The 10,499-nt window shown below is 44.3% G+C and overlaps 2 protein-coding genes across 2 annotated transcripts in view; one reads left to right on the forward strand and one right to left on the reverse strand.

Moving 5' to 3' along the window:
• Positions 1-1,375: 1,375 nt before the first annotated feature.
• LOC119288800 (UPF0481 protein At3g47200-like) lies at positions 1,376-2,961 on the forward strand. Its single transcript, XM_037568337.1, has one exon. The coding sequence runs from the start codon at positions 1,490-1,492 to the stop codon at positions 2,774-2,776; it is 1,287 nt and encodes a 428-aa protein (XP_037424234.1). The 5' UTR covers positions 1,376-1,489; the 3' UTR covers positions 2,777-2,961.
• A 2,390-nt stretch (positions 2,962-5,351) lies between these two features.
• Positions 5,352-10,499, reverse strand: part of LOC119285497 — a 12,379-nt gene continuing 7,231 nt past the window's right edge. The window contains exons 7-16 of the mRNA XM_037564786.1: positions 10,269-10,395; positions 9,125-9,313; positions 8,186-8,272; positions 7,916-8,070; positions 7,481-7,600; positions 7,158-7,383; positions 6,523-6,582; positions 6,259-6,432; positions 6,059-6,168; positions 5,352-5,888 (exon numbers count right to left, since the gene is read on the reverse strand). Coding sequence (XP_037420683.1) covers positions 5,723-5,888; positions 6,059-6,168; positions 6,259-6,432; positions 6,523-6,582; positions 7,158-7,383; positions 7,481-7,600; positions 7,916-8,070; positions 8,186-8,272; positions 9,125-9,313; positions 10,269-10,395 — 1,414 coding nt within the window. The 3' untranslated portion in view covers positions 5,352-5,722. The remainder of the gene's footprint in view (positions 5,889-6,058; positions 6,169-6,258; positions 6,433-6,522; positions 6,583-7,157; positions 7,384-7,480; positions 7,601-7,915; positions 8,071-8,185; positions 8,273-9,124; positions 9,314-10,268; positions 10,396-10,499) is intronic.

A 10,499-nucleotide genomic window follows, 5' to 3' on the forward strand; every position in this document is an offset into this window, starting at 1 on the left:
GGCCACCAAAGTGGCAGGTAGAAAGGAGGCGAATCCACGGGTTTGCCAGCGAAGTTTTCGTAGGGGAGAGTTTGCCCTATCCATCTAGGGTTAGGGAAGAAAACTTGCGGAAACACACAAAAGGAGAGTTTTAACAGTTTATTTCTGTCTTAGCACTATGTGCGTATGTTTATCAAAAAAAATGTTTCTACTATATGCATAGCACGTGCTATCTAGATCATAATCAGCATGTCATTAGTTCTGTCAAAATCATGTTCATGACTATTTATGGATTAAATTAATCAAAAGTTGCTAATATACTCGACACTTTTCCTTTTTCCTTTTTTCCTTCTTTTCTCTCTCTACAATGGCAATGGCATGCATAAATATTTTGACATTGCTCGGTACGAGTTCACGTCAAACATCGGGCATCCTAGATTCCTGCATCCGCCCATTCACACTATGCTCGCGCTGACAAGTTGACGCGCGTGATCGCGAAAACATGTCACTGGCGGCATTGTACATGGGGTCGTGCGTGTGCGGTATGCGATGTGAGCTTGTGGCATACTCCAAGGTGCGGAGCATGATCTACCAAACGGCACTCCTTGACGTGCGACCCCGTCGTGCCTGTACGTCAGCCGTCACAACCAATGTACTGTAATCACCATTGGAAAATATGCATGGCAATGCCAGGCTGCTTAGTGCTTACGACGTCGACTTCATCTCCGCGGCCAAGTAAAAAAGTTTTTTTTTCTTTCATTCGCAAAAAAAAAAAACTTTTTTCTTACCGTTCTTGTTTGCCACGCCTATGACCCCGTCCACGCTTGAAGGCCTGAACTCGAACCGGTCATTTTTGTCATCCGTCACCGATTTCATAAACTGATTTTGTACGTCCCAATCCTGTAGAGTCCAGGTGTATGCTAAACATGAAATATAAGAACCACTGGCCAAAGTTAAATTGACATCACAATCATCACTGCCGTACCGCCATAAACACGCCGAAGCTGCGTAAGCTCGTATTCTAATTTATCAGCGATGGCGACCGGCTAAAAATAAGCTTTCCCGGTGTGTGTGTGGCTGTAAAGCATCAGTAATTATTTTTTGTCCTCCTTTCCTCCATTTTGATTTTTGAGATCCCGAATATGCGAAAATTGGGTAGTACTTTCATTTTGCCCTGCCGAATCAAAGTCTGCGCGAGAGTAGCGTAGACTAGGAGTGGAGAGATGCAACTTTTCCAAGCACATTTCGTCAAAGTACGCTGCGTGGGTACATGGAAGTTTTAGACACGGCGATAAGAAAAAGCTACTAACATACACGACGCAACGATCCAGGTGAGGTGAGGTACAGCTCCCGCGACGCCCCATCATTTTTGTTGGCGAAGCGCGTCCCATCCTCGGATCGTGGCCGCGGCGTTCAATTTCGACGCGCGCTTCCCTCTTTAAAGCCCCTTGCCGGCGCCTCGCCGCGCAGTGTGTTGTGTCCTCCCCAAGTGCGCGCGTTCGCTCGATCCATGGCCATGGAGGACGACGAGAACGCGACCCAGAAGAGCCGCTTCTTCCGCGACGCGCGCGTGGAGGCCATGCAGCGGCGCGTGGACGAGGTGCACGCGGAGGCCGAGGACCCCTGCACCATCTTCCGCCTCCCCGCGGCCGTGCGCGAGCGCCACCCCGACCTGTACGAGCCCAAGGTCGTGTCCGTGGGGCCCTACTACCACGGCCGCGCCGGGCTCGCCGCCGCGCAGCAGCACAAGTGGCGCCTCCTGCGCGACTTCCTGTCGCGGGCAAACGGGAAGGGGCTGGGCGCCTACTTGCGCTGCGCGAGCGCGCTCGAGGCCGACGCGCGGCGGTGCTACGCGGAGGGGTTCGACGCCGTGGGAGCCGACGACTTCGCGGAGATGCTGGTGCTCGACGGCTGCTTCCTGCTCGAGTTCTTCCTGCGGAAGGGCGAGGGCCAGCTCGCCGCGCCCGGGGGCGCCAAGTGGGCGTGGCAGCACATGTACCACGACGTCCTCCTGCTCGAGAACCAGATCCCCTTCTTCGTCGTCGAGAAGCTGCACGCCATCGCCTTCCCCGGCGAGGACGGCAGGCCCGACAGCGAGGGGCTCCTCGACATCTTCTGCAAGGCCCTGGCCGGCGACCTGCCGTCGAGCCGCGCCATCCGGCCGCGGAGCGGCAAGACGATACACCACCTCCTGCACCTGCACTACGAGTGCAACGTCCGCAGCGCGTCCGCGGACGCCAGCGACGCCAAGGGGCGCAGCAACGGCAAGGCCGACGCCAACGGCGCCTCGTCGCTGGCCGTGTGGAAGCAGTCGCCGGTCCCGTCCCCGCGCTCCAGCGACGGCGCCGTGATGGGCCGGCTGACGTCGATGGTCCCGCAGGCGGCCAAGATGGAGGAGGCCGGCGTGACGTTCAAGAGGAAGGCGACCCCGCGCGACATGTTCGACGTGAGCTTCCGGTACGGCGTGCTGCACATGCCGGCGTTCGTGGTGGACGAGGCCGCCAAGGTGCTGCTGGCCAACCTGGTGGCGTTCGAGCAGGGCGGCGGCCGCGCCGCCAGGCAGCTGGACGGGGGCAACCTGGTGACGGGGTTCGTGGCGCTGGTGGGGTCCCTGGTGAACACGACGAGGGACGTGGAGGTGCTCCGGCGGTGTGGCGTCATGCACTGCATGCTCACCCACGACGAGGCCGTCAGGTACTTCAGCCACGTGGTGCAATACACGACCATGGACTACGACCGCCACCTGCTCGCCTGCTTGTTCCGAGACATCCGAGAGCACTGCCAGTGGAGCCGATGACCGATCGTGCGCACGTAGCTGATTCTTTGCTCGACTATTATTAAGTCGATCTCCACCACTTTGTTTCTGCTCTACATGCCAATACGTTTCCTTTTTTCTGTTCTACTCTCTTTTTTTCCAATGGTTACTCTACTCTCTCTTGTCACAAAATATAAAGATGTACTCCCTCCATCGCAAGGTGTATTATTTTCGGCATAGTGATCAAGACACATAATTATGCATAATTTAGGATGAGCTAAATCATTGATTAGTGGCAAGTAAATCATTTAGTCTAGAAAATGAAAAGATACACGCAATCAGAAGAGAGACACTTTTTTTTCTTCTCTCCAAGAAAAGATATATGCAATCGTGAGAGAGATACTTTCCTATTTCTAGAGGGTTGAAAACAGAATTTAAAAAAAAATAGATAAAATGCACCTTACATTATAGAATTTTATAAAAAAAAACAAATGCATCTTAGAAAGGAACGGAGAGAGTACTACACTATTGCGGTATGTTGCTTTGTTAAGATATGACCGGACAATTACTCCACTGGATGGGTGTGATTAATAAGCTCTTTTAGGACACTTCTAAATTGATCAATACAGGCCATTTATTTTTGTTAATCCAGTGACTAATATTAGGAGTATTAGGTAAGATGCTACTAAAGATTTTGTAGTGCTGAGAGTAACTCCTACGGATCCCGTATCCATAAAATAACTACCCTTTAGGAAAAGTTTGGGCAAAAAACGTCGCCAACAAATCCCGTAAACATGGAATAAATTTGCAGGATCTTGTAAACTTGACCTCAACTTTCCTTTGATACACGCGAAGTTTTGCTTCCCATAAACTTTTGGCAGCAAGGTAACCGCCTAAAACTTCACGCCGCGCCGCCGGTAAGCCGGTGCGCCATCGCGAAAGCCACCACGCCGCTGGAAAGCCGACGCGTAGATGTGCCCCACCAGCCTGCCGGAATGCCGTCATGCATGTCACTGACTAGTGGGCCCTAGACCATTATCTAGTTTTGTTTAATGAAAAATAAAATAAAAAGAGATTTAGGGGAAGTGTTTATGAGATCTGACAAAACTAGGTCTCAGAAAACTTCTCCTAGAATTTACAGACATCCTATAAAAGCACTTTTACATGAAGTTTTTTAGGGGAACTGTGTGAGTTGCTCTAATATAGACATTGCACTTCTTTAAATAAGAACACAACTTACATAATCGGGAAAAAAATCATCTTGCCCGCAGCCTTTAGATGAAGCATGAGACAACCCTCTGATCTCGCTACTGAGGTGTGCCAGCCTTTGTAAAAAAAGGCTCATGTTGCACTTGCTGCTTTGCAACATGAGCTCGATTGCGCTCCATGTTGGTTTTTGTCCGTTTTAGTGTTGATGCCTTTGCAACAACACTCATGTTATGTTCGGCACTTTACAACATGAGCCTTGGTGCGCTCCCTGCTAAACTATTTTTTTCTTCCTTCTTTTTTTTCTATTGAGGTGTGTCATCCTTTGCAACAACCAACAAGGCTCCTATGGCGCTTAGCATATTACAACGGGAGCCTTGTTGCGGCCAGAGGCCGTCCTATCAAACTCAAATCCGATGGCCACAGAGGCAATCGACGCAAACTCGAATCCGATGGCCACAGAGGCAATCGACGCAAACTCGAATCCGATGGCCACAGAGGCAATCGACGCAAACTCGAATCCGATGACCATAGAGGCAATTGACGCGCAAAGAGTTATCAGCCGGCTGAATCTAAGCCTTTTTTAAAGAGAGAAATTACATGGTCATTAAAGTAATACAAAAAGGAAGTTCTAACTATGCATATCAAGCTAATGATTTGTTAAATAAGGATGTAAATTTGTGTCCCTAGTGATTGTGTTCATGTTTCTGAGTAATCATTTTTTTTGAATTGTTTGGATTGCTTACCACATGTTTCATGTGGTTTTTCTGAGTAATCATTAATGCACTCTTTTACCCCACAAAAATGCTCTCTTTTCCTTGAAGAAAAGAAAGGTATTCCATTGACAGGTGGGCCAGTAGATCAGTGTCAACTCCCCAATAAGAAAAAACAACCAAAATATTCCACTCCAAGGTTCACTGTGATCTAAGATAGTTGTAGTCCACGGAACGAACTAAGAGCAACGCTAGCAGATAAACCACCATACGACCGTTTTGGAGCTAGCAAAACCGCCATCCAACGCTCCATCGCCATATTTATATATAGACTCTGCCCTTAAGCCATAATATATAGCGACCATGTGTTTGCAGCTTTGCGCACAACCTCCACAGCCTAAAAAAAAGGAGTATCCTCCAAAAACAAAGAGAATAGAGCATCCTCCAAAACAAAAACGCTTTGGAGGTTGCAGATGTAAGAACGTTGCTCTAAGCACAATAGGCGGGAAACTCTCTCCACCAAAAAAACAGAAAAACAAAGAGGGGGAGAGGGGGACTCAAATGGACATGAGTGAATGTCCAATGTTTTGATAAAAGAGAAGAGAAAGCGTTTACTCACACCATGAAAGGCGGTTGTGATATTGTCTTGTACAGTATCTCTATATATACTATGCGGTAGCAAGTTGCAAGAGGGGGGATGATCAAAATCGTTGCGCGCTGACGAGTGAGCTGATAATCGGATATTACCTCCGTAGCAAAAAGTAAAACGTTGTTGAATGCTAGTTTAGCCTACAAAAATGTATTCTATTTTGATACGGAGGTAGTACATGCCATGGAGATTCCTACGGCTCAGGTGCTGAAAAATAACAATCTCATGGACAAAATTGTGCTACAATCCGACATAGCCCCTAATATATATTTTTTTCTTTTCTTTTTGAAAACACAAGCCCTAACTAATAGTCTACCACACAACGTTAGTTCATGGCTTCATCCAGACGTCGTCCTTGACATACCCATCTTGTCATCATAGAGAAAATCCTTAACCGCCTTCATCCAGTGGTTGTACGAGTTATCGAACTGGTGAAGAGAAGAAAATAACCAATGAGTAGACAAGAAATCCAGCCAGAAGGATCCCTCCATAGACAAAAGCCTGGGATGACTGTTTCGGGTGACTATATTCAATGCTGCAGCACTTCATCTTGTCTCTCTCCGCAGAAAGAACACGTTCTACATACCTGCCCAACCAAAAAATTGTAAGAATGATTCCAAAGAAAGGGTAAATATGGAGCAAATAAATCACCAAAAAACGATTAAATGTTCTTTTCTATACAAGGTTTAACGGTACAAGGAGTAAAGGCAGAATAGCTAGTTGGGGACTGGCGACATGCAGATAAAGTTAACATACTGTTCTGTAAATATAGTGCTCTGAAGGATGTCGGAACTGTTTTGAGAAGCATCAACCAGACGGTGGTCATACAGCAATGAAGATAGATCCACAAGTTGTTCCTCAAGCCTCTGAAATGGTGCAAACAGAAAAGCAAATCAGGTCCAGGCAGAACTTCCACACTGAAGTAGACTGATGCAGTGTATGAAACATGTACTTACATCCAGGTACTCTTCTAAACGTTCAACAAGGCCATGGGGGAAAGGCTCCGGCATTGTGGTCACCTTCTTATAGAATTTCTCTACCCATAACTCAGTGCTAGACTTGTTTTTATTACCTTTGACAGGTTCTCCTAATGGCGTCTTAAGATGATCTGACGCAAATGATTGAACGGACTGCAACAAACATCAAACCACAGTTTTAGTTTGTCGTGCACGTCAAGAAAATAACCAAATGATGAGATGTTCAATTGAATGTCAAAGGACCTCTGATGTGTCCCTTATTTTGCGAAGAGCTGCATCAACCCGGGCATAGATTGTAGTTCTCTGCACATTAAAAAACAAAAATTGTCACAAATGAATATGACAACAGCTGACCGTAAAGTTGTACATGCCAGTTTAAATGGGTTGCAAAAGCCGGTAAGACGCATTTTACTATCAATAATTGCACTACCAATGCATTTTGATGTCTATGCTACGCATGTATGTTGACACAGGTCGAGAAACCCGTGTTTGAACCAGAATTTATATTGGTTAAAATGGAAACCTGGTGATGGTGATTACAGAATCGTGATAATGATTTACGCATATACCCAGCTTTTGTGGACATAAATGGCAACGGAACAGCAGAGAAAATAAATACCGAACCTAGCATGCTCCCAACACACGTGGAATAATTATCAGAAACTGGCCCATGGAGGGGAAGAAGCAATGGGTGTATAGCAGGCCTGAGCTCGAGGTTTCACAGTTTCTGTTCCAGTGCAATGTACAGACCATAGAAAGCATGAACAAGTATTCTGACAGAGCCTCACTATTACATATGAGCATTTATCTCCCTCCCCTGCTCCTCTCATTGTACATTATTTAAGGGAAATAAAAAAGGTATTGTTGGTTAACATTACCAGTGCAACGTCCTGAAGGATTTGACTGATCTGAGAGGAGTTTGAGAATGGTCCAAAAGGATGACATCCAGCAGACCATAGCCAGTTCACAATTGGTCTTTCATGAATACGCGATGCCCGTTCATACGGTCCACTCAGACCTCCAACTGCGGAAGCCAAACCAGCCAAGATGTGACGCTGTGCTAGAGATGGATACGCAAACTGCCTACTTGTTTCTGACACGTAGCTGCAACATAAGGGAGGCTTAAAATAGCAGCAACTTGAACTCATGCTGTGCAGGAATCAGTAGAACATTTTTTTCTTTACAGAAAAGTTTAACATACCTTAGAGGAATCATTTTATTGTTATGCTCCAATACAATGACAACATCTTTACTTGTCCAAACAAGGCTTTCCTCTTCCATCATAAGTTCAGCATCAAAATCAGCCAATGATAATACAAAGCTGTTGAGAAACAAATCAGCAAAAGTAGCAGTGCACCTTCTGCCTCAACAATGCATTCTTAGGACCTTAGTTCTTAAAATATCTTGTGAATAGTTCTACTTCTATGCACAAATTATACTTTACATTTGTTGAGTGCATAATTTGATAACTTCCAAATTTTACAATAAAACGGTAGGAGAAAATCCATGTGAACAGTGACCCTTGTCTTCTTATTGTTCTTAATTTATCAGTTGCAGTTTTATCCTTTTTTTATTTGCAGGAGCACAATATGAGTTTGAAATATTATACTTGCTCTCTTTGTGTGTAGTAGCTTACACTGGAATCACTCTGGTTCCATAAGTTCTGTACATGGCTCCATGTTTCTTTTTTCCAGCTCCTCGTTTTTCTTTCTTATTTCTGGGCATGTAAGATTCCCAAATAGGCTTGTGCTTGATAGAATCTTGTACATTATCTTGCTCATCCATCCAATGCTGTTGTTGACAAAAATTGTTTCTCATAGATAACACCCGTAATAAAAAACAGGTATTGTGATTCATGAAATTGACGTAAAATTCCAGTGTATTTCATACAGCAAATATTACACACCTGCTTCAGGAAGAATCTACTTGAGAGGGAAGGATCCGAGACTTCCAATAAACCAGCCGACAGCACATCGGCAGAACGTTCCATTTCCTGTACCAGTAGGTATAACCACCTCAGAATATTGCAGTTGAAATGTAAGAAATAAGCATTCTGGATCCATCTATATATTCTTCCCTCTCATTAGTCTGCTTTGTAGTGCTTCAGGTTTCACCATTTCATAAAAGCTATGGGACTCGTCCCCTGGATGATCTGGAAACAGAGGAACGAATGCGTCTTCGACAATGCAAGACCCTCGATAGATGCGCTAGTTGATAGGATTAAAGACAAGGCCAAATGTAGGGCAAAAGCTGGGGCACAGGGGCTGCGAGTAGTCTTGCCCGCCTCCTGGGATGTCCACTGAACGGAGGCGATAGGACTCTGTAAATATAACCTCCTAGGAGGCATGTACTCTCTCTCACCTTTTCAATGCAATGAAACGCAAAAATCACTTTGCGTTTTCTCGAAAAAAAATAAAAGCTATGGGACACGTTCAGTATGGTCTTATACACCTGGTGCCAAAAATGTCTATAATTTTCACTTGATTCGGCCTTCTCCCAGCACAAGCAGAAGATCCATGAATATTACAAATTATACAGTTGTCTTTTTTTATCCTTACGGTATTAGGAAGACATGGCTAACAGGCCAGGGAAATTTACCGTATAGTTCTCCATGTGACAAGCTCTCATGCACCTATATTTACTAAAGGTGGAAAATGGATAAATATATTTTATGCTATATAATTAGATGAAGATGTTATGTTAATTTTTCCAGAAGTGCCTCTTCAACCCAAGAAGCATACATCCAAGATCTGTAGGTGAGTAGGTCTATTAAGCTACCATAACGGAAATAATATCCTTGCAATTACAACATAATGCATTTGAATGAAGCTAAGATCTAACATACCTCTTTGAGTATTGCTCCATCCAAGTATGTTTTGGTACGGACGTGAAATCGACCATCACTCTTTGTTTCATGAAGAGAATGACTACGCATTGCTTTGGAGACCGCAACAGCTAACTTTTCATGCTCATGCAGTGCATGCGAACCAGAAATTACTATAACCTCCTGCCCAGCATGGACGATCTTCTTTACCTGAAAGAGTATGCATGGTGGTACTAACAATTCAGGTCACGAGGTTAAAAAGTATAGACTTATATATGCCCCGTAGATCGCTGATCAATAACCATGTGTACTTCATACTGCACAAAACAGGCACAGCATACTTTTTTCACTAATAAATCAGCCAGGCTAGTAAATCGCTGATCAATAACCATGTGTACTTCATATTGATTGTACTACTATTCATTTTCAACCAATAATGAATCATGATGATCTTGAGCTTCCTAAATTGGACAATGTGACAAGACAGATCTTCACTTCATACTTGCAATTTCCTTTTCTTCTACCAGGATCTAGGTAAAAAAAAACTATTCACATGGATTTGCCACAGGCAATTATATCAATACAATTACTGCAAAAGGACTTTTCGAATGAAATCCCATTGGCACTACAGATTGTGAAATGATAGCTAACAGTCAACAACGCTGGAACTAATACTGATTGAGAAAGCTTTGCTCGCACCTCAATGTACTGTTTAAAATATATTACAAGGACTCAAGGAAACATCCAGGCCCTAGACCAATAGGAAAGGACCATAATACCCCTGGCATCACTGTAATTGTATATATTTAGCGTTTTATTTTTGCCTTATTCTATTTCTAGAAGTGGACAATTTCTCCCAACAAATGAAACAAGGTACAATGGAGTAACCATAACTTTGTATCTTACTTTTAGCATGGTCATTCTTCCAGATGCAAAATTGCATTTGCTAATGTTTTTGGCACTCTTGAGATTTGCAATGCTATTTCATGTAAATGACAAACATATGTTTTTGCCCAATATAATAATATGCAGTCGGAATGCTGCTCCTACATATTAGTTGACTAGTACATGAACACAAAACACAAACTAGTGAGTTGACTACAGAATACTGTGGCTTCAGCCACCTAAAGATAAATTCATAATTCATGCAAGAAAGTCAACTAACCTCTCTTTCAATAGCTTTAACATCTATACTGTTGTTGTGGCCAGCTTGAAGAATATTGTACCTATTGTGGTTCTGTAGCACAATGATAGGTACAAGCAACCTCAATGTCATGTCAACAGTTTCAAACCTGGATTTTTTTAGAGGAGATATCAGAATAGCAGACAGATAGAACAGCTGGTGCTTGAAATGCTTGACATGGCACTGCAGAGTGTCAGACTATACTCAATCTTA

The sequence above is a fragment of the Triticum dicoccoides genome, chromosome 4A (assembly GCF_002162155.2).
Source record: "Triticum dicoccoides isolate Atlit2015 ecotype Zavitan chromosome 4A, WEW_v2.0, whole genome shotgun sequence".
In the NCBI taxonomy this organism is placed as follows: Eukaryota; Viridiplantae; Streptophyta; class Magnoliopsida; order Poales; family Poaceae; genus Triticum; species Triticum dicoccoides.

What these genes read in the sequence shown, in the direction of transcription:
- LOC119288800 (XM_037568337.1), top strand. Translation starts at nt 1,490, where the DNA reads ATGGCCATGGAGGACGACGAGAACGCGACCCAGAAGAGCCGCTTCTTC.